Source organism: Hirundo rustica, chromosome 4, assembly GCF_015227805.2.
Source record: "Hirundo rustica isolate bHirRus1 chromosome 4, bHirRus1.pri.v3, whole genome shotgun sequence".
In the NCBI taxonomy this organism is placed as follows: domain Eukaryota; kingdom Metazoa; phylum Chordata; class Aves; order Passeriformes; family Hirundinidae; genus Hirundo; species Hirundo rustica.
The window spans coordinates 66,649,298-66,674,498 of NC_053453.1; the positions used below are offsets into that span (position 1 = coordinate 66,649,298).

The window sequence follows — 25,201 nt, forward strand, 5'->3', positions numbered from 1 at the left end:
GTGGAGGGAGGCCTGTTCTTTTCAGGAAGGCTCCAGACAAGGCCAGGCAGTGTCTGCTTGCATCTCTTGGCTTTCAGCTGCTCCACTCTGATCATTTTTTTCATACAACTTTCACTGCTTCTGCTGCTCTGAACTTGGCAGGGAAAGTGGAACAGTAGGACAGAAAGGATTCCATAGTGGATCAAAGGACACAACTGCCCCTGGAAGCCTTTCCTGGATAAATTACAGCCTATGGGGAAGGTAAGACTCTGGAGAAGATCAGTACCCGTTTGAGAAGTAGCTTCTTCACGTGACTGCAGGTGGGACAAGTCAAACAATATTTGCTTTCTCTACTTTCTCATTGAATATAACAACACTGGGGTGTTTCACTGTCCGTGGAATTCCAGATGAGAATGCACAAAATAGGATCTCAATTCCTTAGATATCTCCCATTCTGGAAGAGAAATCCAGCGTACGAGGTAAAAGAAATGACAACTGCAACTTTACAAAAAGAATGCTACTTTTATTTTCAAATGCTGTAAAAAGCCTCATATAAATTTTTATAATGCTTCTATGTAACTTTCCCAACCACAACTAATGAAACAGTCTAGGAAAAATATAGCAGTTGCCATTTTGACTCCAAGAACGAGCTGCTGTGAGATCCCAACAGTAAAAGGACAAGGTACAGTGTGTCACAACGCCTGTATTTGCTCGTGTTATTGAGAAAGTGAGAGCACTTCCTAAGCATTACCTGGGCTAGACTGCAGCATTCCCTGCTTGCTGGGCACAGAAGGAATGTCACCCCTGGGGACAGAGCTGGCTGCTGTTCCTGGTGCCCATTCCTGGTGCCCATGGCTGAACTCCCCCTGGCAGGTGCCCTTATCCCAGACTGTCTCCAACGGCTCAGGTGGGGAACAATTGACCTATAAAAATAACACTTCTATAACTCTCCAGCAAGGCAAATTGAACAGTGCAAATGCAGTATCAACAAGATTTGATTTCTGAATGCTGGCAATTTTTTTTTAAACTCCTTTTGCACATGAGACAACCTCAGCTGATGTCCTGTACCTAAGGCCACTCACTCATGCTGATTGGAGATGGAACGAAGTGCAAAAGCTCAGCTGCAGTTCCCAATCCAAGCTTCCTTCCCATTTTCAGGGAATTCCAATGCAGAATTTGGATTCAGGCTCTCCACTTCCACCGACGCACTCAAGTTTTCCCTGCTGGAATAGGTAAACATCCCAGCAAACCTCTGATAACAATTTGCATACACAATTTCACGTTTTAACAGAAGTTTAACAAAACATACTTCCCAGAAAATAAATTTTCACATGGTTGCAATCATCAAGCCATTTCAGGATCTTTGGTACTCCAAGAATAAGAAAAATAAATGGCACAGTGACTAACATTGCCAAAGGAAAACACACAACCATCCAAAGGAATCAGACAGAAATAACAAAATTAAAGATATGTTGCACTTCCATTTTTTTTTGAAAGCCGGTGTAGATTAACCTGCTGTTCTCTTTAATCCATTACAGTGTCACAGTTTCACCTTTTTTAAAAAAAAACCCCTATCATCCTAAAAGCAGTAGTTAATATTGTTTAACTTGACTTACTGATTAAAATAATGCTATGTTTACAAAAAAATTTTAAAAGTCAACTACCACAATACAGGAGTTTATGCTAGATAGGTTGCAGGCTGTTTCCTTATGGATATAACTCCTATGTGAGCACTGATATGATTAATCATCTGCAGTTTTAAATTAGTATTATCTTTAGTGTTGCAAATAGAACGGTTGAGCTTTTTCCCGAGTTTGTAAACCAGTGAGTATGTACAGACATAGTTGTTTAATAGATAGCTTTAAATTAAATTTGTATTTCTCTGCCCTCCCCTAAGCCCCACAGAAAAAAAAAAAAAAGAAAATCACCAGTATCACTGAGCATTTGCAGTTTTCATGAAACTGAGCTTGTCTCAACAAGTTTGAGCAAAGACTTCTTTGTAGGACACGTTAATGGGGTTACTGTGCTCTTCTGAAAGGTGGTGTTTGCAGGAATTTCAATTCCAGTGCACACAGTGTCCCATGGATGAGACTGGAAATGAAAACCAATGAAAATTGTTTTGAATAGCAGTGTCCTTTGAGGCCAAGTTTGCATCTCAGGATTTTTCTTCCTGCTCAAGCTTCCCTGGTTTGCAGTCCAGGCCTCAGGAAAGGCACTTCCTTTCCTGAGAAGCCTCAGGAGCTGTTGGGGCACTGGCAGAATGATGCCTGGAAGGTGGATTTAAGTGAGTTATTGTTTTTGTACAGCCTTTGGATGGTCACAGGTTGAGCCTCAGCACAATGACAAGGCTAAGAACAACACTGGAGAATTTTTAAGGATCTTGCCCCAACAGCAGTACTGGGATGTTAACTAGTGTAAGGTCTGGGAAGCAAATCTGGGACATCGAGGAGCTGGATGGGCCTCAGGCCATGGCTACTCCTGGTTGAGGGGCTGAAGACAAACTGTTTGGTATAAATAACAGATATTAGATGCTTCAAGGGAGACAAAACCATGGAGGAAAGGCTGGATCAGGGATCCTGGCTGGATCAGGGAAGACTATCTGCCCATCACAGGCACCGAATGCACAGAAATCTTGCTGGTAAATGGGCTCTTATACAACGGATGAACATCTCAGTATGTTTTTCAGAGCATACAAATAATTCAGAACAGCTGATACCACAGTGCCTAACAGCAATAAATGTTTCTCTAATGGCTTTATAACAGTAGTTTCCATATTGCTACAAAAGTCTGTCCAGTGGAATCCTTCCTGCTGTATGCCGAAACATCCTGTGCTCCACTCAGAGGGGGCTGCAGAGGTTTCAGGGTGCCTTTCACTGGTGTGCAGAGGAGGGAGACAGCAACAGTGACTCTGCTTGTTCAGCCACTGGGGAATTGTTCATTGCTGTACATCTCTTTAGACCAGAAAATGACAGCAGAGATCTCTGCTGTACTGTGACAGATATAAAGCCCTGCAGATAAGCTGTGAGTACAGGCAGAGAAACTCACCAGCGACCAGATAATTGCAAACTGCTCAGGGAGCACAGCTCAGTCCTGAACTGCTGCTGAGCTGATGTACAAAATCAGAGCCTACACACGGAGGTATTTCTGCTTCTGTTTCCTCTGCCCGGGGGAAGGAGACCTGGCTCGGCTGTCAGGTTGTCACCATCCTGCAGACTGGCCACAAGAACATTTAGGTGGTCCCTGGAAATGGGCTACAGGCTCAGCTGATCCCTTCTAATCCCATGGCCAAGCCAGGTGGAGATCCTGGAAGAAAAGGAGCCCATTGGAGAGTCTGAGTCTAGTGGGACACTCCATTTCCTCTATGTGAGCAGAGGCTGCGATTCTGGAGAGGTTAGAGCAGGATCCCTTCTGCCTGCAGCTGCTCATGGAGGAAAAAAAAAGAAAAAGCACCAGTCTGGTCACTCGTCTGGAACACATTTTGCACAGAGAGAAAAGAATGTTTGAATTATGAGCAGCTCAAAGATGATCTGCTTTAAAGCAGAGGCAGGAACACAGACCTGGAAAATCCACCACCTCCTCAAACTTTGTATCGGAAAGTTTCCTTTCTGCTAAAAATATTGATACTTTTTATTCAGATTCCTTTTTTCTTCTGAAATTGCCAGTAGGCATCATCACCTCTAACAGCAGTACTGCCAACCATCCTTTAAAGCAGAAATATCGCTAAACAGATCACAGGGACTGCCTCACTGCCACAACACTGTGGGAAAAGGGACAAAAGGGACAACGATGAAGGGCTGATAAAGTCCTGCACTGGGGGCAAGAGAGGGCACACAGGACATAAGGAGGCCCAGAGGACACTGCTATTTAAAATAATTCCATGTGCTACACTCATGGGGGATGTGCAGACCACAAATGGAACACCCTTGAGCAACTGCTCAGAGAGGTTTGCAAGTGTGGACAGTTTTCTTTATACTGCTTATCTAAGCCCCACCAGGTGAACAGTACAACAACAATGCTGCCTCAAATGATATGTTTCCCTCCTGGGTGGAGATTAGATGGTTTACAGTACAAACAAAGCCACAGTACAGAGAGGCATAATTAACCGTTATCCACACATAGGCAGTGCAGGAAAAGGGATGCACGTTCCTTTTATTCCAGTACCTTTGTATAATAAAGTTAACAAAAATATTCAAATATTAAAAAAAAGAGGAAAGGGATTAAAAAAAAAAAGAAAAAAAGAAAAAAAGAAACAAACAAAAAAAAAAAAAGCCAGCTGGCACTGCCAACTAATTCCTGTAGTAGTCCTAGAAATCCTAATCCTGTAGAATTTCCGTGTGAAATCGATGCGCACCAGAGTCGATGTGTTGATAACTAACGCCAAGCGGGCCTGGTGATGCAGCTACCTGAGGTTTGTGTTTGCAATTTCCTTTGGGGGGTTGTGTTCTGTTTCACAACTTCCCAGCTTTCATGTAGGAAGGGATGGAGCCACGCTGGGTGAGCCCTTCAAACCTCTTGTAGGTGTAATTGAGGAAAACCCAGTCTTTGGATTTGTAGTCAGGTTCTGTCGTGTTTGGCACTAAAATGCAGAAACAAAAGCAAACACACATTAAAACAGTTCAACCCAGGCTTCTGAGAGAACTTTTCACCGAGCTGAACAGCCCTGAACTCTTATTTCCTTAGTCAGCAGAAACTCCTGGAAGAAATCCTGTTTCTAATCAGGTCAGTTGCCTTTTGTCAATGGTCTGAGTTATAATTTCAGGATAGAACTCTGAAGCAGAAAAAAAGGGGGATTTTGTTGTTTTTTTTTTTTTTTAATTATGTCTACACACTCTGCCAGGTTTCCATACCTTGACAGAAGCCGCTAGCACACCCACAGGATACACAATTACAAACCCTGTGACATTTCTGAAGTTCTGATTTTTAGGTATCTACATGTATAGTACCATTTTCAGTGGGTCTGAAATGCCAAAATAATAAAAATATTCTTGGCATTATCCAAATCTGGACTTATCCAGCTTAGGCACTGGTGATGGGTTGCTTTGCATCAAAAAGACAAACTTCCTCACCATTAAGTAAAAGCCATTTCAGAAAAACAAACAAACAAAAAAAAACCCCAACAGCTTTTGGATAATTCTTATGGCTGTTAACACAGCTACACTTAGCAGACAGCAATTAATTAATCACTGTTAAATATCTTCTAGTCTTCAAGTAACTGAAACCAGTGGACCTGGGAGTATTTGTATGTCACAGAACCAAGCCTTTTACATAGGAAAATTTCCTGTAACTTGCTTGAAATCAACAACCAAAAAAAAACCCCCGAAGTGAATTCATGAATTACTGTGTTAAGTAATCAACTGTCTGCAAATTCTTACCCACAAATATCTCAACAAGTATGTTTGGCACAAACCTCAAAAGTCACGGAAGATGAAAAGTAAATCAGTGCATGATATTTTACCAGGCTGCCCGGCAGGAAACTCCACTGCTTTCTGTGCTCCCTACCTGTGCAAACCATTTTTACCAATGGCTTTGACTCTTAAAATCTCTGGGCTTTGCAGCTATGAGAGATCACAGGTTTATACTCATACTTCAGAGAAAATACAGAGACTTGATCTAGAGACTAACTTGATTGGGGCATCAGAAAAATTAACGTAAACAACAACAAAGGCAACTGTGCAGTATTCTGGTACGTCACAGATGGAAATTTAGAATTCACAATGGCAGTCTCACCTGGCTGTAAAATGTCCGATTCAGGAAATTCATCAAAGTTGGAAGTATCATCAATACTTTTGATTTCTATAGGGATTGCAGCTGGTCTTTCCCTGCAAATAAAGATAAATGCCAGCAGAGTGAATACTGGGAACTGAGACATAAAATTCCAGTTTTAACTTAGCTTTTTACACAGCTTCCCTTAATGCAGAGCACAGGGGTTCCACTGAGTGCCTCACCGATGAATCTGACTCTCGTTTGCTGACACCACGGGGAGATTGTTTGGTTTCCTGTCCCCATTGGTGTCTTCCTGGCAGGCTTGGGGCAAACATCATTTGCCATTAAGTGAGAGAACATCCCACACTTATCTGCCACACAGTTATCACCGTGATCCTGTCACCAGCCACCACTGTGGTTACAAACCCAGCCCAGCAGGATTGCACTTGCACCCGGAGCTTTACAATTCCCGTGCTCATCAGCCTGGATCTCATCCAAAGCCTTTGGACTCCTGTAGCTCCTCTTTGTGACGCTCAGCATCTCTGTCCCAAACCAGGCTGGCTCTGCTTTAGCACCTCCACAGTCAGGGAGCCCTTGAAGGAGTTTTAAGGTGGCTTTTGAAACTGCCCAAGGAATCTGTGCCACCAAAACGTTCCCACTGGGACACAGCACTGTGGGAGAGGCAGTGATTTATACCTGTAAACTCACCACAGTTCTAATTACTACACTTACAATTAAATACACAGCCACCCTACAACAATTTCTTTCCATTCTGGGCAGTCTGGAGCAATCTGAGGCATCTCAAGAGAGTTAAACTCTGATAATTTCTATGAATGTCAGCAAAGCCTGGAAGCCTTCAGTATCCCCCATCTACAGCCAGTAGCTGCCTTTCAAAATGAAAGACAAATTGGAAATAATTGTCCTTGACATCACCCTACATGAAATTCTTGCTTTCACAGCTTTTATTCTCCCTGTAAAACATGTGTGTATATACATACCTGATATGTCCCCAGTCTACTCCTTCAAAAAATGGATGACTTTTTATTTCCTCTACTCCATTGCTACCAATTCTATTTTCAGAGTCGATACAAAACCTGTGAAAGGGGAAGAACAAAGGGAGTGTTACAATAAATTCAAACAGAAGCAACAGCACCCAGTATCAAAAATATCAAGAAGTTCTGTCAAGTTGTTCCATCACTTGGAGTAACATCAAAGCAGCCCATTGCCTCTAGGAGAGAAGGGAAACAGTAGAAGCAGAACATTGTTAAATCCCGAAACAAAAAACTATGATGCCAGTAACTGACACCTTTTCTAAATTGCTACATCCCCATCTTCCAGGTTTGTGAAAAGTTGCTGCATGTTCTGGTCTTGTAAGATCAGTTTGGAATGGAGGCTTAAATCCCTACTGCTGAGAACTCCTCTGGCATGTTCTCAACTATTTAAACATCCCTGTTTCAAAGTCAAGCTAAGAAGAACAGATATACTTGGTAAATCAGGACTGCTCTCTGATGGCACATTTTGAAATCCCAGTGAGCCAGCCCATTCCAAACGTGCCGTGTCCCTATTCTCCCCCTCCCCTCTCCTCAGAGATGCAGGTGGTACCAAGACCCAGGGGCTGTTTCTGATACAGCCCTGCTGCATAAGCTCAGCTCAGACCCCACAAGAAATCGTCAGTTTATGAGAAGCAGCCATGAAACAGCAGGAGGAAAAGGGTGAAATTGGAGACAGACAGGATTGGTGAGATGGGGACTGTTACCTGCAGGCCAGACAGGAAAAGGCTAAAGTCCTAAAGAAAGGAAACAGGGAGGTGGAAGCTCTCTGAGAGCAACTCAGTGAGCTCAGGGATTTGTTCCAGGGAGCAGCAGAGGCTGACCCTTCTCCTCTGGACTGGAAAAGCCTTTCAATTATCTCATCCAAGAGATGGGAATACTAACATTTGCCAAGGAATTAATTAAATCCCAGCCATCTTCTGCAAGTGTAGCATAACAGGTTAGGCTATAAACTGTCTCCAATTATCAATTAAAGCTCTTTTGCTAGCAGTTGAGTGTCAGTGGGGAAGAAAACCTGCCTGTATTTGTATTGCAGCCCGGCAGGCTGGGTGGTGCCAAGGACCAACAACAGACCTCAAACCCTGCAACAACACTCAGCCACAGGATGTGTCAGGCTTTGTCTGAACTTGAGCTTATTTTAGTTTGGATTTATCTCTATCTATAACCCTTTAGCTTTGTCTGCATCTCCCTTTAAGCTAAAACATGTTGCTCAACTTGTCCAAGCCGTAATGGACAAAGTACCCAAAATGCCCAGGTGCTTGCTGTCCAACCTGTTTTGACCTCACTTTAATAGATTACTATAACTAGGATGTTTTACCCCAGTTTTAACCCTTCTCCTTGTGGAGGCAAACTGATAAATCCAAGTAGTTGTTGTGTAAGTAGATGTGTGAGCCAGACATGCTAACAAATACACTGAAATCTCTAAAAAATCCCCAAACACAGCCAGGACTGAGGAGGAAGAAATCTTCAGCAGTAACGCTGTACTCTGTTCAGCAAAGAACTTGGGATGCTGACAAGGAAGGTTGAGCAGAACAGTAGAGAAACAGATAATGAAAATGCAATATAACTTTTTTACACGAACTTATGCATGAGGGTTAGCAACAATTCAATCATTTGAGCTGTTAGTATCACTAGCTGGATGCAGGATAACTGTTGTAGGATAACTGTTGTAGGATAACTGTTGTAGGATAACTGTTGTAGGATAACTGTTAGTATCACTAGCTGGATGCAGGATAACTGTTGCTTATTTTTGTAGGTTACTGGAGCACTGCTGGAACTAATAATAAATTCTAGTTTTGTGAAGTATATTCCCCTTTTTGCCTGTAACAAAACTGTGTAAGGCTATAACATTAGCTTTGAAAAGAAAAGAAAAGAAAAAAAAAAGGAAAAAATATCAAACCCAAAATCAATGTGTCCCCCAAACCCTCCCAGGACAAGAAGGCATTTCTACCTGACCTTGTCACCAAAACCCTCACAAAAAACCTCAATGCAAACTAAAAATTGGGATTTTGAAAGAAGTGAGTAAATCCAAAACATCCCAAGATTTCTGTTCATTGCATGAAATGCTGGGGAGTGGTTATTTTCTCACCACCTATGAGAAGAAAAAAAATTCTGTGTTGATCACTGTATTTTTGTCTGCTCTATCTCTCCTTATACCATGGTATAAATCAAGATCATTCCCAGCTTATTCCTTCACGTTAAACAAACGGCAAAGGGAAGAAAAAAAGACTTAAAAAATCCATCAAGGATGGTGACAGAAGAAGCCTTCCCTCCAACATAAAGCTTCCTTCACACAGAACAGGAATGAAGATAACCCTGGCTGGGCAAGGGGCCAGAATTGGGTTTTTCTTACTGACCTTAGAATTAAATCCTTTGCTTTCTCTGAAATGGGCACCTCTGGAGGAAATACCAATGTTTCTTTCCAGTTCATAACTTTCCTGTAAGTCTCTTGTGGCGTTTCTGAGCAGAAAGGTGGATACCCTGCACAAACAAATAAAACTTTAATCAACTTTTTCCAGGAGAGCAGTGACCTGGGCTTCTGCTTTTGTCACTGGGGCTCCCAAATTTAACAAGGTTTTTCTCTTCTGAAGAAATGGGACCTATTACCTTTGAACAACTCTTAAGCTGGGGTTTTTAACATACCTATTAGCATTTCATACATAATCACTCCCAATGACCACCAGTCACACAGCTTGTTGTACCCAGTCTGCATAAACACTTCTGGAGCAATATAGTCTGGGGTTCCCACAGTAGAATATGCCTGGAAAAAAAGGAATCACCTCTTTAAAATAGGAATACTGCGGTTTTGCACTTTGCAATACCTTTTCCTGGGGATCTACATACAGGATCTTGTTATTTGGTTGAGCAAGAATGCTTAATTTGAGAATTCACAGGAACTAAAATCCCAAGATTATTATTATTATTTTATATTAATAAACACAGAGAACCCGGAAAATATATGGAAATAATACACTTTAATGTGATAACATCATCAAATATTGCAATTGCAATATCAGAAAGTCATCTTAGGTAAAGTTTCAGGTAACTGCATTACAAAAATACCCAAGAAGTTCTAGGGAGAGAAAAAAACCCAAAATCCAACAAAAAACCCTCTTAAAGACTAAAGAAGTTCCCCAAAAGCAGTTCTGCCACAAAAATACTTTACTTCCATTTGTCTGACCATAAAAAACCACATTGTTTGATTGAACAGACCCAAAAGATTTAGGACTGAACCAATGGAAAACCAAAAACTTGGCTCCTTTTCCAACAGTGCTGATGCAAGTTGTCATTTTGGCCTTTTATTGTCTCTGTGGGAACTGTTCTTCACCACACAGTTCTGCCACATCAGCCTTCACTGGAGCTGAGAGAAAGTCTTTTCAGGGATCTAATTCCAGGCTGGAGTAAGGCTGTGGAATACAGCCCCAGGAGGCAGCATGGTGGCTGCAATGTAATCTCATTTTGTCTCATGAGGAAAGAAGAGACCACAGTAAAGCTTTTGGGAAATACTGCAGATCACTTTTTAAAAAAGTTGTGGGAAAATAAAAGGTTGCAAAATTTGACAGCTGAGGTTTTTTTGGTGAAAATCACGGGCAGGGATGGCAGTCTGAAATCCCATGGCTGACAGACACTTAGTTTTGGTTCAGTTCATGCCACAAATCCCCTCTCATCACAAACCCAGGCTGCAGCACTCCAGCACCAATGCTCTCCCACAGCCTTTCCACCACATTCCCTTCCAGCAGATGGGAATTCCTCACAATTCTCTAAAAAGGAATGCTGCAGCCACACATCTGCCTGTGACTGAGCTGCAGGATCCAGAGGCAGGAGTCCACACTGTGCACACCAGGTCTGTGCTCAGAGAGCCCCAGACACAGCTTGGCCACGGGGCTGAGGACACCTGAGGGCTTGGAACAGATGCCCACAGGGCAAACAAAGGCACAGAGAAGAGCAGGGTCTTGCTATTCAATCTGGACCCCCTTCTTTGAGTTATTTGTGATTTTGGGAGCTTGTAGAGAGCCACGTATGAGGCCCTTGCAGGTTTTACAAACCAGGAGCATTAGTACTGAATTTCAATTTAACGCTTTCTGTAAATAGTTTAAAAGCAAAGCAAAAATTGTACATTATTTAATTAACTCACCAGCTGTCGCCTGTTCTTCTTCCACGTTTCTGCTTTCCTCTTTGAGTTCATATTCTGAAATGCTAATTTACAAAGTAGTTATTAAATAAAAAAAATATTTGTGAGAATTAAGAGAAAAAAGATTTATAGGGCTCCAGTTTTAAATAACTGTTTTGTATATTTAGAATCCTTTAGTCTAGAAACAAATACTTGATTATACCTGAAAATAGGAACATGAGAGTAACTACTGTCCAATGCACAGCTGAAACTCATGTAAGTAGGACACCTACCAGCAATTCTAAATTAGAACTTGCTAAAAATTTTAGATCAGCTTCTGAAAAGTTTAATGAGACTGTCACTGACTTCAGTCCTTTGGCACATGGAACCCATGTTTCTCCTGAAATAGCGGTTCTGTAACTTCACTGACATTATGAAAAACACATTAAAATAAAGATACATTAGATTATGTGTATTCATATCTGTGTATGAATGTGCAAAAATACATGACCACTGCAGAAATCATCATTTCTTGTCTGTGAAATGCTCCCATGACCCAGGGAACAAGCATTTCCAGTTTTCCAATTAAATGCAATCAGCCTGCCCCATCTTGCTTATCCCAGCAGAAAGGCAGGTACAGTGTACAGCTGCAGCTCAAAACCATTCACATGTTAAACTAGGACAGCTCATACTCACAGAAGTCACTTGGTGGGTTGTGTGTGAGGTTCCTGTAGAACTCTGTTCTGTGGGCTTTCTTTAAACCTGTGCAGAGCCCAAAATCAGACAGCTTTACGTGACCCTAAAGAAATAACCAGAGAACATGAAACCACTATTTAGATAGGTAGTGCTTGGTTTAAAAAAAAAAAAAGGAGTTTTAATCACTGCACACGCCCCCCCAGGCCAGGATGGGCTGGCACAGGACAAGCAGGGAAGTCAAGACTGAACCTCGGTGTACTGGAAGGGTCTGTTTTCTCTCCACCAGGCTATGGCCTCCCAGGAATGGTTATATCTACAATTTCCCAACAGCTGAGGGCAGCTACTTTGTCTGGTTTTGTTTTGAACTGGATACCATCGTGACTGAGAAAGCCTCCAGGACAAAATTCCTTTGCTTTGTTTTGATGGTAACCTTGGCTTTAATCAGGTTTCCAGACATCAGTGGAGAGAGAACCCATCAAACCTGACAGGCCTGTGCATGCTGTGATAACACCTGGCCTCCATGATCTTAAAGATCTTCTCCAGCCTAGATAATTCCATGATTTGCTGATGCTTACTGGGTGCACTTCATGGCCAGAATGGTCAGTGTAACTGAGGGAGTCTCCCCAGGTGAGTGGGCGATGAAATAGATGAAGTGTACGAATTGAGCACTTAAAGCATTGTCTGAATTGTCCATAGCTACTTCAAGATGCACAAGAGCAAGGGCACCACCTTTCCACGTCTATGAATATCAGCATCTGGTCACCCTGAGTGCGTTTTCTCCCTTAAAAGCCTTGCCTTAAAATGGTTAACAGGCTTCTGAGTCAGATTTGGCTTTGTTCAAGGAAAATACAGCGGCCATTCCCTGCCCTCCCTCCAGGCAGTTTGAAACCCTGGGGTGGCACCAGTGGCTCCCACTGCTCAGCAGCAGGATGTGCAGCCTGGGATCTTGGAAGCACCAGCAGAAGGTGAGCCCAGTACATGCCTTGGCATCCAGCAGGAGATTGTCTGGCTTGATGTCCCTGTGGATGAATCCCAGCTGGTGAATGGCATCGATGGCCAACACCGTCTCAGAAATGTAAAACTGGGTCTCCTCCTCTGATAAAGTGTCCTTCTTCATTAGCAAGGTCATCATGTCACCTCATCAAAGAGAAGAAAACACAGCTTAGGGATCAGAACATTTAAAATCACAAAACTACAAGAAGCCTCAGTAGAATATATAACTGGCCTTATAGCTAGTAATCATAAAACCATTACTGCAAGGACCTACAAACCCAACTTACTTTTTTAGCTGAAAATCCTAAACAGGAATTTTAATTGAATGGCCCAGGAAAACAGAGTGGATTTTTACACACGCTAAATTTATTGCACAAGCTGTTTGAACAAGGGCTTTTCTTCGGTTTTGTTTTTACTGTTAACAGCTTCAGACGTAAAAAGCAGAAGTTTCTATTAGAATAATTATCTAATTCAAGTCTATTTAATACCCCTTCAGCCTTTTTCCTTCCCCTAAAAATCAGGAATGGTCACATGATTGGAACTTCATTTAGAAGAGTGTTAACATTTTTATTTTCACAAATTATACAGCATGCTTGTTTCTGATATTTTATAAAGCTGCCAACAAAAGCTAAGGAAGAAGTACCTGTTATCACCTGATGCCACAGCACCCAGCTTACCTCCAGGTAAAAACTCCATGATCAGGTAAAGGTTCCTTTTATCCTGGAAGCTGTAAAACATTTTCACTACCCAGGCTCCATCCGCTTCAACCAAAATATCTCTTTCTGCTCTGATATGGGCCACCTAAAATGTTTAATTTAAGAATTATTATTATTATTATTATTATTATTGGACAAATTTTGAAATACTTCAACAAAGAACATCACACCACACTCCTAGCCCTACAGCATATTTTCATGACTTTTAGCAAAGGAAATATTTTTCTAGCTCTTTCCCTACTCATATTTTCCATTATTTTTTACAAGATCCTAGGGTTTCTCTAGAAACACAAAGCACAGCTTGTTAAGCTGGTTCTGTTTGTTAGAAAGAACTGACAAAGCTGGTAGGAAAAGTGCAAGTGAGTTCAGGAATATCTGACCTTGCTCAGGATATTCCAGTTCCACCTAAGGCTTTGGAAAATGTATGGAAAGCTGCTACCCCATAATTTGCTGAAAATTAAGAATAATGGAGATTGGAGGAAGGGGGTGTGTTTTCACTAAAGCATACCCTCACCCTGGAGGAAAAATTAAAGATATGCATCCAGAAATATTTCTTGACAGCTGTAAGAAAGCAGCAAACAGTTCTTCTGCATTTGTTCCCTAGTTCTACTGGTGAGGAACATCTTCACATGAATCTTGTCAGGTTGCATGGGGCAAAGGTTCTCCCTCTGCAGGAGACACTCCAAGTGGGGTATTTATCTTTATCTGGCTTTATTAAGTCTCATTAGAAAGTATTTCTTTCCACCCTCGACTCCTCAATGCAGCTCTAAAATAAAAACAGGAAAACTTCGCTTAAAAACAGCCAGGATTTCTCCCACGTGCTACCAGGCTTGGGAAAAAAAAAAATACTAGAAGATTTTTTTTTTAATGTGTGTCCTCTGCTCTCCATGAAACAAGCCAGGCAATGACAATTCCAGCAGATAAACACTCTCCAGGGAAGATCACTGTCCCAAACTGAATGCAAAGTGTGAGCTCAGACTCCTTCCCATATCAGGTTCTGAAATAGGGGCAGCACCACACAAATCCTGGCTGCTTTGCACACCCTGCTGCTCCTCTGGTTCCCCAAATTCAGGGCATGGGCTGTAGGAGACATCATAATCTGTGCCAGGATTAAAAAAAAAAAAAAAGTACCACTACTGCAGGGAAATGCTGAGCAAATGATGGGTAAGGTTTGGACTAGTATGAAAAAAGTCCTCTTTTATCTCTTGAGACATCCACCCTTGATTTCTCTGCTTTGTGATGCTAAAGTACGTGCTGTGTCCTCACAGTGAATTGTTAGCTAAAAAGCAAAGGCAAAAACCAAACCAAACTAACAAAATCAAAGCAAAAAAACCCCCAAGATTAGACCCAACTATAAAGCAAACCCAAGGAAGACAAAGCCGATGAACAATGTGATTTCTGCTGGTTTTCCTTAAAAGAAAACATCAAATACCTCTGGTTTTACTTTGGCACAGGATTATTTTCCGGAAGTATTTTCCTTGAAATGCAGTTCTACAGATTCAATACCATAAGCTCCATGTTGATAACGGGAGAAAAATAAAACCTTTGTCACTATCCCAAACTGGTTGCAAATAAAGTGTTTTTAAAATGCAGTTACATGATCTTATCTCCTACCTTCTGCTGCTTTTGTGCTGTGGTAGCAATGCCACAGACCCTTTGCACTGCCACACCATTGCAGGGCCTTTCAAAGGTGGAAAGCATTTTCTAGACAGGGTAAGTTTGAGATTTAGGGGACTTAGAGATCACAAACCTGCTCTTTCTCCAGCATATCTGCTTTTCTCAGTATCTTCATTGCGTAAATGTGACCTGTATCCTTCTTCTGAACGAGCCGGACCTTTACCGAGAGAGAGAACCCAGTCAGTCTTCTCTGCCACAGAAATCCACTGGAAGGCCCCAGTTGCCAGGCATGGAAAAGTTGTCTTGTTAAATATTGAAAAAAAGAATTATTTTCCACCATGTACAGCACTAACACTAGTGAGGAAGAGCTTTTGGTTTTAGGAAAAGTCAGCGGGCACAGTGAATTCCAGGTAGCTTGGACTGTGTAGGTTAAAATTCAGGAGGAGAAACAACTGATGTGACACAGGGCAGAAAGGAGGTTTTTCAAAAGGAGCTGTTCCACTGCAAATCCATAATTTTAGAGGGACAACATCAGTGTGGGAAACTAAGGGTCTTTCCAGAAACCTTGGGAAATCAATGCATGTGATTAATCACTAGACTTATCACACTTGGGAGAACGGCCCAAATAGCTGCCATTCCGAATAAAACAATTCATTAATTTGTAATTAGAATGTTTCGTTACAGCGGTCAAGTCCATTTTAATCTCCTGTTCAAGCAAGAATGCCACAAACCTCTCCAAATGCTCCTCTTCCTATGACTTTCAAAGACTCGAAGTCATCCAAGCCGAGCCTGGTCCTCTTGAGGCGCAGGAACTCCGTTTCCTTGCGAGCGTGCTGTGAGCGGCGCAGCTTTTTCTGAGGACACAGGCACAGCAATCTGTCAGTCCTCTGGCACTAGGGAGTCAGGATATGCACCCTCCCTTCCTGGGGAGTTCTCTGGAATCCCAACAGGAGGGAGACTTCTCCTACATTTCTTCCTGAATTTCTCCAAGTATGATCCTCGAGCATGGTCTTTTCTACAGAAGCCTCAGGCACAGTTTCATCTTTTTTTGGTGGGTGGTGGTATTTTATTTTTATTACTTGTGTTTTTTTAAAAAAAGAAAAATGATGAAGAAAAACTATCATACTGGTTCAAATAAATTGTACCAGTCCCAAGGCCAGTGTCACTGCCTGAGGGACAGACCCTTCATTTTGGGCAGCGTGAAGGATCAATAAAAACTGAAATTTGTGCCCCATCAAAAAGAGTGATGACAGGCAACAAGGAGCTTAGCAAGCAGCAGAGGCCCTGGTTACACATCTACAACAAAATCCATTTGGTTTATGGCAGGCAAGCACTCAATTCTGAAAGAAAAATCTGTCCAAATTCCATCATCAATTTTGTCTGATGAAAGTGTCACCAGGATTCACCCTGAGAGAAGACGGATGCTGCTGGTCCCTGGCTCAGGCACCTGCCACACTCCGTGCTGGGATTACAGCACCTTTTAAAGCCACAAGATGGCAATGCACATCCACATTTCCCCACTTCTCAGGCGTTACAGCAGCCACAAAAGCTCCAAAAGGACTGAGACACTCTCCCTGCTTATTTCCCAGCCTATCCTGAAGGCAGACATAGCAGACATAGACCTCAGCAAAGCAACTTGTTGACAAAAATTCTGAAAGGTGGCAACCAGACTGAGATCCCTCTTCATCTGTATCCAAAAGGAACAAAGGTGTGATGGTTTATTGTTTAAATCAAGAAAAAAAAACGTTCAGTATTTTGCTTTCTACCCTCTTCTAACCACAGGCCACTATTTTTTTCTTGCCAAATACAACAGCAAACAGTTTTAATCTTTGTAAAGCTTTCTAGATACTTGCTATGGCCACGTCTCTTAAGAACTACAGGTAGCATGAAAAGCCTTGGATAGCTATTGCAAGTATCAGTCAAGCATATTCCCAGCTTCCCTAATAAATGGGTTATTACAGGGGTAACATTCATGTACAGAGTAAAACCTTCTGTCGTGCTGGCTGATGTTTCTGTGAGCTCTTCAAATGCCCATTTGAAGCAGTGGGACAAAAGCAAAGCAGTTTGTGAGGTTACTTAAGCAGTATTTACCTCCTCATCTGCAAGGCCTTCCTCTTCCATAGCCACTTCCAGCTTCTTCTGCCTGCCAAGGAGAGAAATAGGGGATTGAATCTTTTATTATTGATTAAAACCAAATATAACACCACAGCAAGTCAACACCTTTGCTTCACATACTCCAAGTACTGAAGAATTTGCCTCAAATGGAAACCTGAAGGCCGACAGCCCCACTCCACCCAGTTACTCATTTGTGAACAAAGCTGAGGAAAATGTAGAAGCAAATTTAAGCATACGCTTATGTACTTGCAGAATCAGACATTAAACATACATGACAAAGTATGTCATTAGAGTGATTATATCTTGTTGAATTAAGGCTGTTTTTATCAATTAGGATTACAAACCAGAATAAAAATGGATTTCTTTCACCGTTTCTATCTCAGCTCCATCTCCCACAGGCCATGCAGCTCCACCTTCCACCCCCTCTGTGTGACCACCTCCCCCTGGTCACACACCTGCTCCTGCCCCGCTTCCTCCCATGCCAACTAAACTCCACCCCCTGGATGCAGCATCCTCTCCCTCCCAGTGTCCTGCCCAGGCCAGGGCTCATGGCTCCAGCTCTTCCACACAGCCAGGCTGGGAGGCTCTGAGCGGGGAGCAAAGCCTGGGAATACCCCACAGGTGGCAGGGGGTCAGCACATGGCAGTGTGGCTGCAGGACCCCTTTCTGTCCACCCACAGGATGCTCCTTTACAGCTGCCAGGGTGCAGCTTTCTGAAGGCTGGTTACCCCCTGCAGCAGGCAAGAATTCAAAGGCTTGAAGCCAGGCTGCTGGTGCCTTTCTGCACTTTAGGAAGTACAGCAGAATCCTCTAAATTACAGGCCCTTGATAGACAGTCTATTCTCCTAACTAGAAGCAACTCCATTACATGGAATAATGACTAAATATGATGAAGAGAGAAACCCTGCTGCTTGACTGAAAACCCTTCAATTAAAAACATATTAGCAGGCGAATGATAATTTCACACACTAATGACTATCCAACACAACATTCATTATAATCAAACACTTGGTGCTCTGACACCTAACTCAAGTGGCACTTCACCACCTCAGAGACAGGACTGGGCACTGCTGGGAGAAGCTGAGTGGTGATGACCATCCCATACTCACATGCAGGGAGTACCAGGCAGCACCACCCAAGCAGAATTTACAGATGGGCATTGCATCATCCCCAGAAGTCAGCCCGACCACCTGAGAGCCTCTCAAACCCTCCATCATCAACATCCATTCCACACCAGCTCTTTGCCTCCTTTCCTCACCCCATCAAACACCTCAGCCCTCTTCCCTATCTCCTATACACTCCCTCCTGAAGGGTTTAGGAATCTTGGCATGAGCTCCACGGTGCAGAGCAGGAACAGAACCCAAGGCCATACCCCAAACCTAGCTCCCACCCCTCAGCAGCTCTGCTGAGTTCATTCCCTGGGGCACACGCAGAGGAATCAGAGGTCACCAACCTCACACAGAATGAGAAACCTCACATGAACTGCAAAATAACACCCTGCACAAGGCAGCTTCCCCAAAATAAATGATGAGGAGGTAATCGCATGAAAACATCAGAAGTGGAGCTCCTTGATCCCTCAGTGACTGGGGTGTTCACAGATCCCCCCAAAGACAGCCTGTGCCCTCTAGGAACTCACTCTCTGCCACCACGTAGAGAAAAACTTCCCCGAGCTGCCCCATCCCTGGAGATTGGAGTGCCCTTGAACAAACAGCAAGAAAAGCTGCAGAGGGGAGAGAGGAAGCAGAGGCAGTACCTGGTTTCCCTCTCCTCGTGCTGTATAATTAGGTTGCTGTAGAAGTTCTCCAGCGTGAGTTTGGCCACCGTCACTCTCTCCCGGGTGTGGTTACTCATGGGAAAGGATGTTGTAGTCCCTGCAGTCATCGCCATGGTAACATGTACTGAAACAGAGCAGGTCAAATCATTACTCACTTCAAAAAGAAAATTCAAATAATATATGTTCCTCTTTCCCACCTTCCATCTCCAGATTTTTAGGCACTCCAGAATTCACAGTAAAGGCATTGTTCCTTAGATATAACAAACCCTATTAAAAGCTGCCTGATAAAATTATCCCAAGATAGAGGGGAGGATGTGCTACCCGCTCTAAAACATAACAACATGCTGGCAAAACAAGGAGTGAATCATAGCAAAGAGCACTGCATGCTCTGGGCAGCTCACATAGCAGTGCTTGTCCACAAATAAGGAAAACGTCCCTCTGGCAGACCTCAGCCCAACCTTGGGGTGGAAAAAGGAAAAAGGGAAGGAGAGAGAAGGATCAGGCAGCTCCCAGAGCAGGACTTGTCACAACTCTGTGACAATTTCAGACTCCAAAAATTCTAGATGCTAAAAAAAAAAAAAAAAAAAAAAAAAAAAAAAGGGATAAAATGAGACAGCAAATGGACCAACCCCATACCCCAGTCCAGAGAAGTTATTTCAAGAATAAAGATAACCATTAAATATATTTGAATTTTAAAGCTGCTCCACAAAGTTACACCAGGCCAGGTGGTACTCATGGCTTTACACACATGGTCACTGGGCACCTAAAAACTGGGAAGAAAGAAGAAAGCAGAAAGAAGAAAGGCTGCTCTCCTTGAGAGCTTTCATCCTGAACCCAAAGAACTTGGATGTACTGGAAGAACACTTTTTAATGCTGGGAAAAGACATCTCAGGGCAGCTCTGAGCGCCCTGCAGCTGATCCAGGAAAGCCAGGGGAGAATAAAAAACCCAAAAATACAGCACAGTTTGTCCTAAGATTCATGCCCAACCTGGAAGTGGGTTGAGGCACTTTAGGTTGAGGCATGAAAGAAAAGCATGAAAAGCAACATCTCAGCCTCACTCTCATTTGGTCAGATTGTCTTGAGATTAGTTTTGAAAAATTACACAGAAGTACACATCACAGCAGGGACACATACCACTATCCCAGCTTGCTCAGAGCCCCTTCTGGCCTTGGACACTGCCAGGGATGGGGCAGCCACAGCTGCTCTGGGCAGCCTGTGCCAGGGCCTCAGCACCCTCACAGGGAACAATTTCTTGCTCATATCCAATTTAAACCTCCCCTTTGTCAGTGTGAAGCCATTGCCCCTTGTCCTGTCACTCTGGTCCCTCGTCAAGAGTTTCTCTGCATCTTTCCTGTGGCTTCCTTCAGGCACTGCACTTCCTTTTTATCATTTACTTAATCCTTCCATTTCACCAGAGGATTGTGCAGAAGGCAAATCTTGAATTAGGCTTAATTTAAGCAGATCCTAATAGCTTTTAAGGTGAACTGATTAGGGGTTTCATACAGAAGAAAACTCACACGTCCACACTGGGGCAGGAGGACGGCTGAACTCTGCTCCAGGCTCTTGGTTTGGATTCTGCCTGCTGCACCCTTGAGAGGGTGGGATTTTAGCCTGTGGATCTTTCATGGGATCTGGAGTGACAATAGGATATTTGTTGCCAGAAACGCAGCTGCTGTGTTGCAAATAAAGGCATTTTATAGCATCATGCAGTTATTATTTTAGCTGTTTATTTTGAAGTGCACGAGACACAAGAATTCTGAGAATAAAAATATATCTCTCCATAAAGGCACAAAGGGGTTTTAATAGCACTACAGCTGCTTCAAAGTGATGCCAATATTTCTATTTTTTAATTAATCCTTTATCCCCTTCAGTTTTCTACTAAAGAAAGATGAGATCTGTCAATTCCAACTAATATTTACTAAAAATTAGGCAGTTCTATTCTTCACACAGAGACATCCCCCGTGCTGGACACGTTTCCAAAAGCTGGGAGAACTTAGCACTGATCTCATCGTTGTGTTTATTGTACAATTTTACACTTTTTCCCTCGACAGGCGGGAAAAGATAAATACGAAACAATTGATAACAGCAAATCAAACAGAGCAACTGCTGACCACACACCAGCACCTGTGACAAGTTATTTCAAGAAATGACCTGACAGAGTAAAAATCTGCCTTCTGGTAATTTTGGAACATCAGGATAGAGCAGCATTAACCCAGGCTTGAAATGGATTAACCCGTACTTAAGGTAGAGCGGGCACACTCTCACACCGGATATTTCTCCTTTGCATGTCCTGTATTCCTGGTAGGATAAAACAACACTGCAACTTGATTTCCTCTTCATTTGTTTTCCCCATGCTCCACACACTCACAAATCCAAGTCACTGGGCTATATTAAACTTGTAAAAAGGAGATCCCAATTCCAGCACTGGCACCCCACACTATGAACAGCAGGGGTGACCCTCTTATGCTTCACAGGAGGGAAACACAGCTGAGTGTCTCCAGTTAGCTCTGCCACTGTGGGGAAAAAAACAATCCAAAACCACCACAAAGGAAATATTGTAAAACCAAGAGATGCCTTAAGCTCTCCAGAGTCCCCAAAGCGAATGAAAAAGAGCACAGACCTGGCAGGAGGTGAGAGATATCCCACAAAATCCTATGTGAACTCACAGCCAGAAAACCTCTTCAGCCTTTGTCCCCCTGTGTCAAGCCCCCAAACACAGCACAAATCCACATCCCAGACAAAATATTCAGCTGGGAGTCACCAAGTACAGCCCTTAAGCGTGACCTTTAAAAACAAATGATGCAGAGGGATGGGGGCGGGAAGGAAGGAGCTCCAAAACAGGAGCTTTTATTGACAGCACACTACTTGGACTGACCTCACCACATTAACGGGAATGCCTTGAAAAGGTGCCACCCATAATTCTTGGAAATGCCCTCAGAAGCCTACTGGCTCACCCAAATTCATGCCACCTCCAGAGCGGAACCATTCCACTCCTGCTGCATCACTGGAGTTACTTTAGGCTCCCTGGACCACGCAGAAGGTCATATTCCACCAGCTAGCCACACTGAGCCAGAACTCCTCCTGCTGACGGGGATCTTTCTGAAGGGCCTGGAACATCCCCAAGGGCGAGGAAGAAAGACATCAAACGGATGCAATGGACAGGAGCCGCTGAGCCCGCGGGACCAGGGCCCGAGCTGCCAGCAGCAGGGATGCCATATGTGCTGCCTGGCCCAGGAAACAAGCCTGTGCCTCCTGCAGGCATGGCTGAAATCCCAGCCTGAGCTCTCCTGGTGCCAGCTCGGCACCTGCAGCACGGGGATAAGGAGTTATGGACGTGCAGCAGCCGGGGAAAAGTCTTGCCACCAGAGGCAGGAGGGAGAACAGCACAGAGGGGAGGAGAGAAGGGATGTTCCTGAAGGATGAGGGAGAGCAGCCAAATCCTACTGAACTGGAGTTTTCAAGAGATGTCTCCAAGCAAGCCTCTCTCGATCCATCATTGAATAGAATATGTCAGTTGGAAGGATCCTCTCCCTCCTGGTAGAAAAAGGTTGCCTGATCAAAGCATACATTTGACCTTTTTCTTCCAAGATCTTTCCTGATTGGGAAGCAGAGAAAGGCCAAGCAGCATTGACTACAACTTCAATCTGCCCTTCCATTTGTCACAACAGCTCTAAATCGAACCCTGCATCTGTTTGCCTGGAGCTTCCACCATTTAAACCCCCACACCCATATTCTGCTCCACCACTGGTAGCTCCAAACCCCACATCCTCTCTGAGGCACCTCTTGGCAGCTCCCACAGCCTGTCACTAACGTTTTCATTAAACTATTGGATTCTGCCTGCTGTTAATGAGTGCAAAAATCACTGAGGCATCCAATCCCACCTGCTGCAGCAGCTCCAAAGAGGAGAGATGGAAGAAATCAAAGCAAATGGAGAACTGAAACACAGCACTTTGTTCTACCCTGAAACACAGCACTTTGTGGGATCACTTTCTAATCAGGAAGGGATAAGAAGATAGAATCCAAGCCTTCTGCACAGGCAAGTCTCCTGCACGGCTGTGTCAGGAAGAAAAGCCACAGGATGTATCAAATCAGGCTGGATCTACACAATCGAACTAATCCGAACTAATCTGAATAAGTCACACAATGGAACATCGTTTTTCTTTTTGAAGCCACGAGTGTAGTACAGTTATACAGTATCCCCAGAATAAATTTTATCAGGACTCAGTGAGTATTTAAGTCAGGGAGCAAACCCCACAGCCAATTCTGTCAGACAAAACCACCTTTTTTCCACATGACAAAAGGATGCTGCTGGGTCTCTGATTTGGATTTACAATATCAAGCTACACACACGTTCAGCAGGATAGGGAAGAGCAATCGTCCCTCCAAAATGACATCAATTCACAGAAAGACTGATAATAATTTTCATTTATCCACCTAAGCATACTCCTAAAGCCCAACAGTTAGGAAGACAGTTTGCTATTATAGTAAAACCCGTCAAGTTTATTAAGTTTCCATTTAACATTCCAAGAGAATTTGCCTCTTGAATCAAAGCCTCTGGATAAGGCAGATACTGAAACATATTTTTGCCTTTCAAAATTCCCATTGTTTCAGCATGACACTAAACTTGCTCCTGAAATGAAGTACACAAATGGCATCTTTCAAGAATTAGGAAGTAAAAGAGAAAGGAGAGACAAAGCAAACACATAGAGCACAATAAAGTGAGTACCTTCAGAAATTCTGGCTGTCACCACTGTGCCCAGAGGTGGGCTCTTCTGGGTGAGAAGTGAGAGCAGACTCTGCTTGGTTCCTTCCAAACACAGCCCAGCAACTCATCAAGCTGGGCACTAAAACCCACGGCTGACAAGGATTAAATTCAAAAAATGACAGGGATTATATTTAAAAAATGAGCTGCTATCTAAGAAAGCAGCACGGACACAGCAAAGCTTCAAGCACAAGTGCCAGCCCCGCGGTCTCCAAATAGTTTGAATTCTCCCAAAGAGAGACAGGATATATATAAAACTGAAAAAAACCAACCCACCATACACAAATAACAGCATGATTCACACCAAGGGGCAGTGGGCAGGGCCAGACAAATGAAAAAAAAAGCCCAAGGCTTGGCAGGATGATGTGGTGGGACGTACTCTTAGCAGCTTCTGAGACGTACAACCATACGTGGGGTGAGCAAACAGAGAGAAAAGATAAAAATGCTGTACAACAGCCGAGAGCTCCGTGAGGGAACAAAAGGAGAAAGTACCATGAGCCCAGAGGGAAAATGACTTTCTGTACTACAGTTTCTGCTAGCACAGGTTTGGCAATTGTGCTGTGTGTATTTTCACCATCCAATTGTTTATACCGAACCTCCTCCTGTTGAGGATCACAGAATGGCCTGAGCTGGAAGGACCTTAAAAATCATCCAGTTCCAAACCCCTTGCCACGGGCAGGGACACCTTCCACTATCCCAGCTTGCTCAGAGCCCCATCCAACTGTGAACACTGCCAGGGATAGGGCAGCCACAGCTTCTCTCAGACAACCTGTGCCAGGGCTTCACCACTCTCAGAGTAAAGAATTTCTTGCTATATGCAATCTAAATCTCCTCCTCTCTGTCAGTGTGAAGCCGTTGCCCCTTGTCCTGTCACTCCAGGCCCTTGTCAAGAGTCTCTCTCCATCTTTCCTGTGGGCTCCCTTCAGGCTCTGCAAGGGCACAGTGAGGTCACCCCAAAGCCTTCTCCTCTCCAGGCTGAACCATCCCAATTCCCTCAGCCTTTCCTCCCAGCAGAGCTGCTCCATCCCTGTGCTGCCCTTGGTGTCCCTGCTCTGGCCTGGCTCCAGCAGCTCCCTGTGCTTCCTGTGCTGGCCCAGGGCTGGATGCAGCCCTGCAGGGGGGTCTCAGCAGAGCGGGGCAGAGGGGCAGAATCCCCCCTCCCCTGCTGCCCTGGGTACAGCCCAGCACAGGGAGTTCCTGTCTTCTTTTTCTACAAACCACTTTAAATCCAATTCCAAAGCTTTTGATTAGCCTCCAGAAACACCTAAAACTTGACAGGACCCTGAAGTCTCTGAGCAGCAAGCTGGCAAGAAAACCCCACTGAGTCTCATTTATGTCAATCATGGGCCGGTACTTTTCAACTCTTGGGGTGTGATCTTAATATTTTTGTGTTATTTCTAAATAGAGCTTTCTGTGCTTAGAACAGAACCTTGTCTAAAGTTCACTCATGTCAACAAAAAACCCCTTTAGCTCAATAGGTTTTGACCTAATAATCCCATTCCAGCCTCGGGATGATGCTAGCTGCTGTTACTGAGGTTCATAATTATCAGATCAGCATGTTTGCCAAGCACTGCTCTGGGGTATGTTTCAGACAGAAAAATAAATATTTCGTTCCACCATAATTCATGTTTTTAGTAATATCACCATTCACAAGCCCCTGCTTTATTTAATCTGCTACCTAAAGG

At 43.5% G+C, this 25,201-nt stretch overlaps 1 protein-coding gene across 3 annotated transcripts in view; it reads right to left on the reverse strand.

Annotated features, from left to right (window-relative positions):
* Positions 1–484: 484 nt before the first annotated feature.
* STK38L (serine/threonine kinase 38 like) overlaps positions 485–25,201 on the reverse strand; it is a 45,403-nt gene continuing 20,686 nt past the window's right edge. Inside the window, exons 2-15 of one of the 3 annotated variants that reach the window (XM_058420318.1) lie at positions 18,733–18,877; positions 16,956–17,007; positions 15,596–15,718; positions 14,998–15,081; positions 13,209–13,332; positions 12,521–12,675; positions 11,539–11,641; positions 10,867–10,928; positions 9,375–9,492; positions 9,089–9,212; positions 6,681–6,776; positions 5,707–5,798; positions 4,383–4,555; positions 491–3,397 (exon numbers count right to left, since the gene is read on the reverse strand). In XM_058420318.1, coding sequence (XP_058276301.1) covers positions 4,428–4,555; positions 5,707–5,798; positions 6,681–6,776; positions 9,089–9,212; positions 9,375–9,492; positions 10,867–10,928; positions 11,539–11,641; positions 12,521–12,675; positions 13,209–13,332; positions 14,998–15,081; positions 15,596–15,718; positions 16,956–17,007; positions 18,733–18,866 — 1,395 coding nt within the window. In that variant the 5' untranslated portion in view covers positions 18,867–18,877 and the 3' untranslated portion in view covers positions 491–3,397; positions 4,383–4,427. Of the gene's footprint in view, positions 4,556–5,706; positions 5,799–6,680; positions 6,777–9,088; positions 9,213–9,374; positions 9,493–10,866; positions 10,929–11,538; positions 11,642–12,520; positions 12,676–13,208; positions 13,333–14,997; positions 15,082–15,595; positions 15,719–16,955; positions 17,008–18,732; positions 18,878–25,201 lie in introns of all 3 variants that reach the window. The other 2 variants (XM_040062436.2, XM_040062437.2) reach the window with 2 other exon arrangements.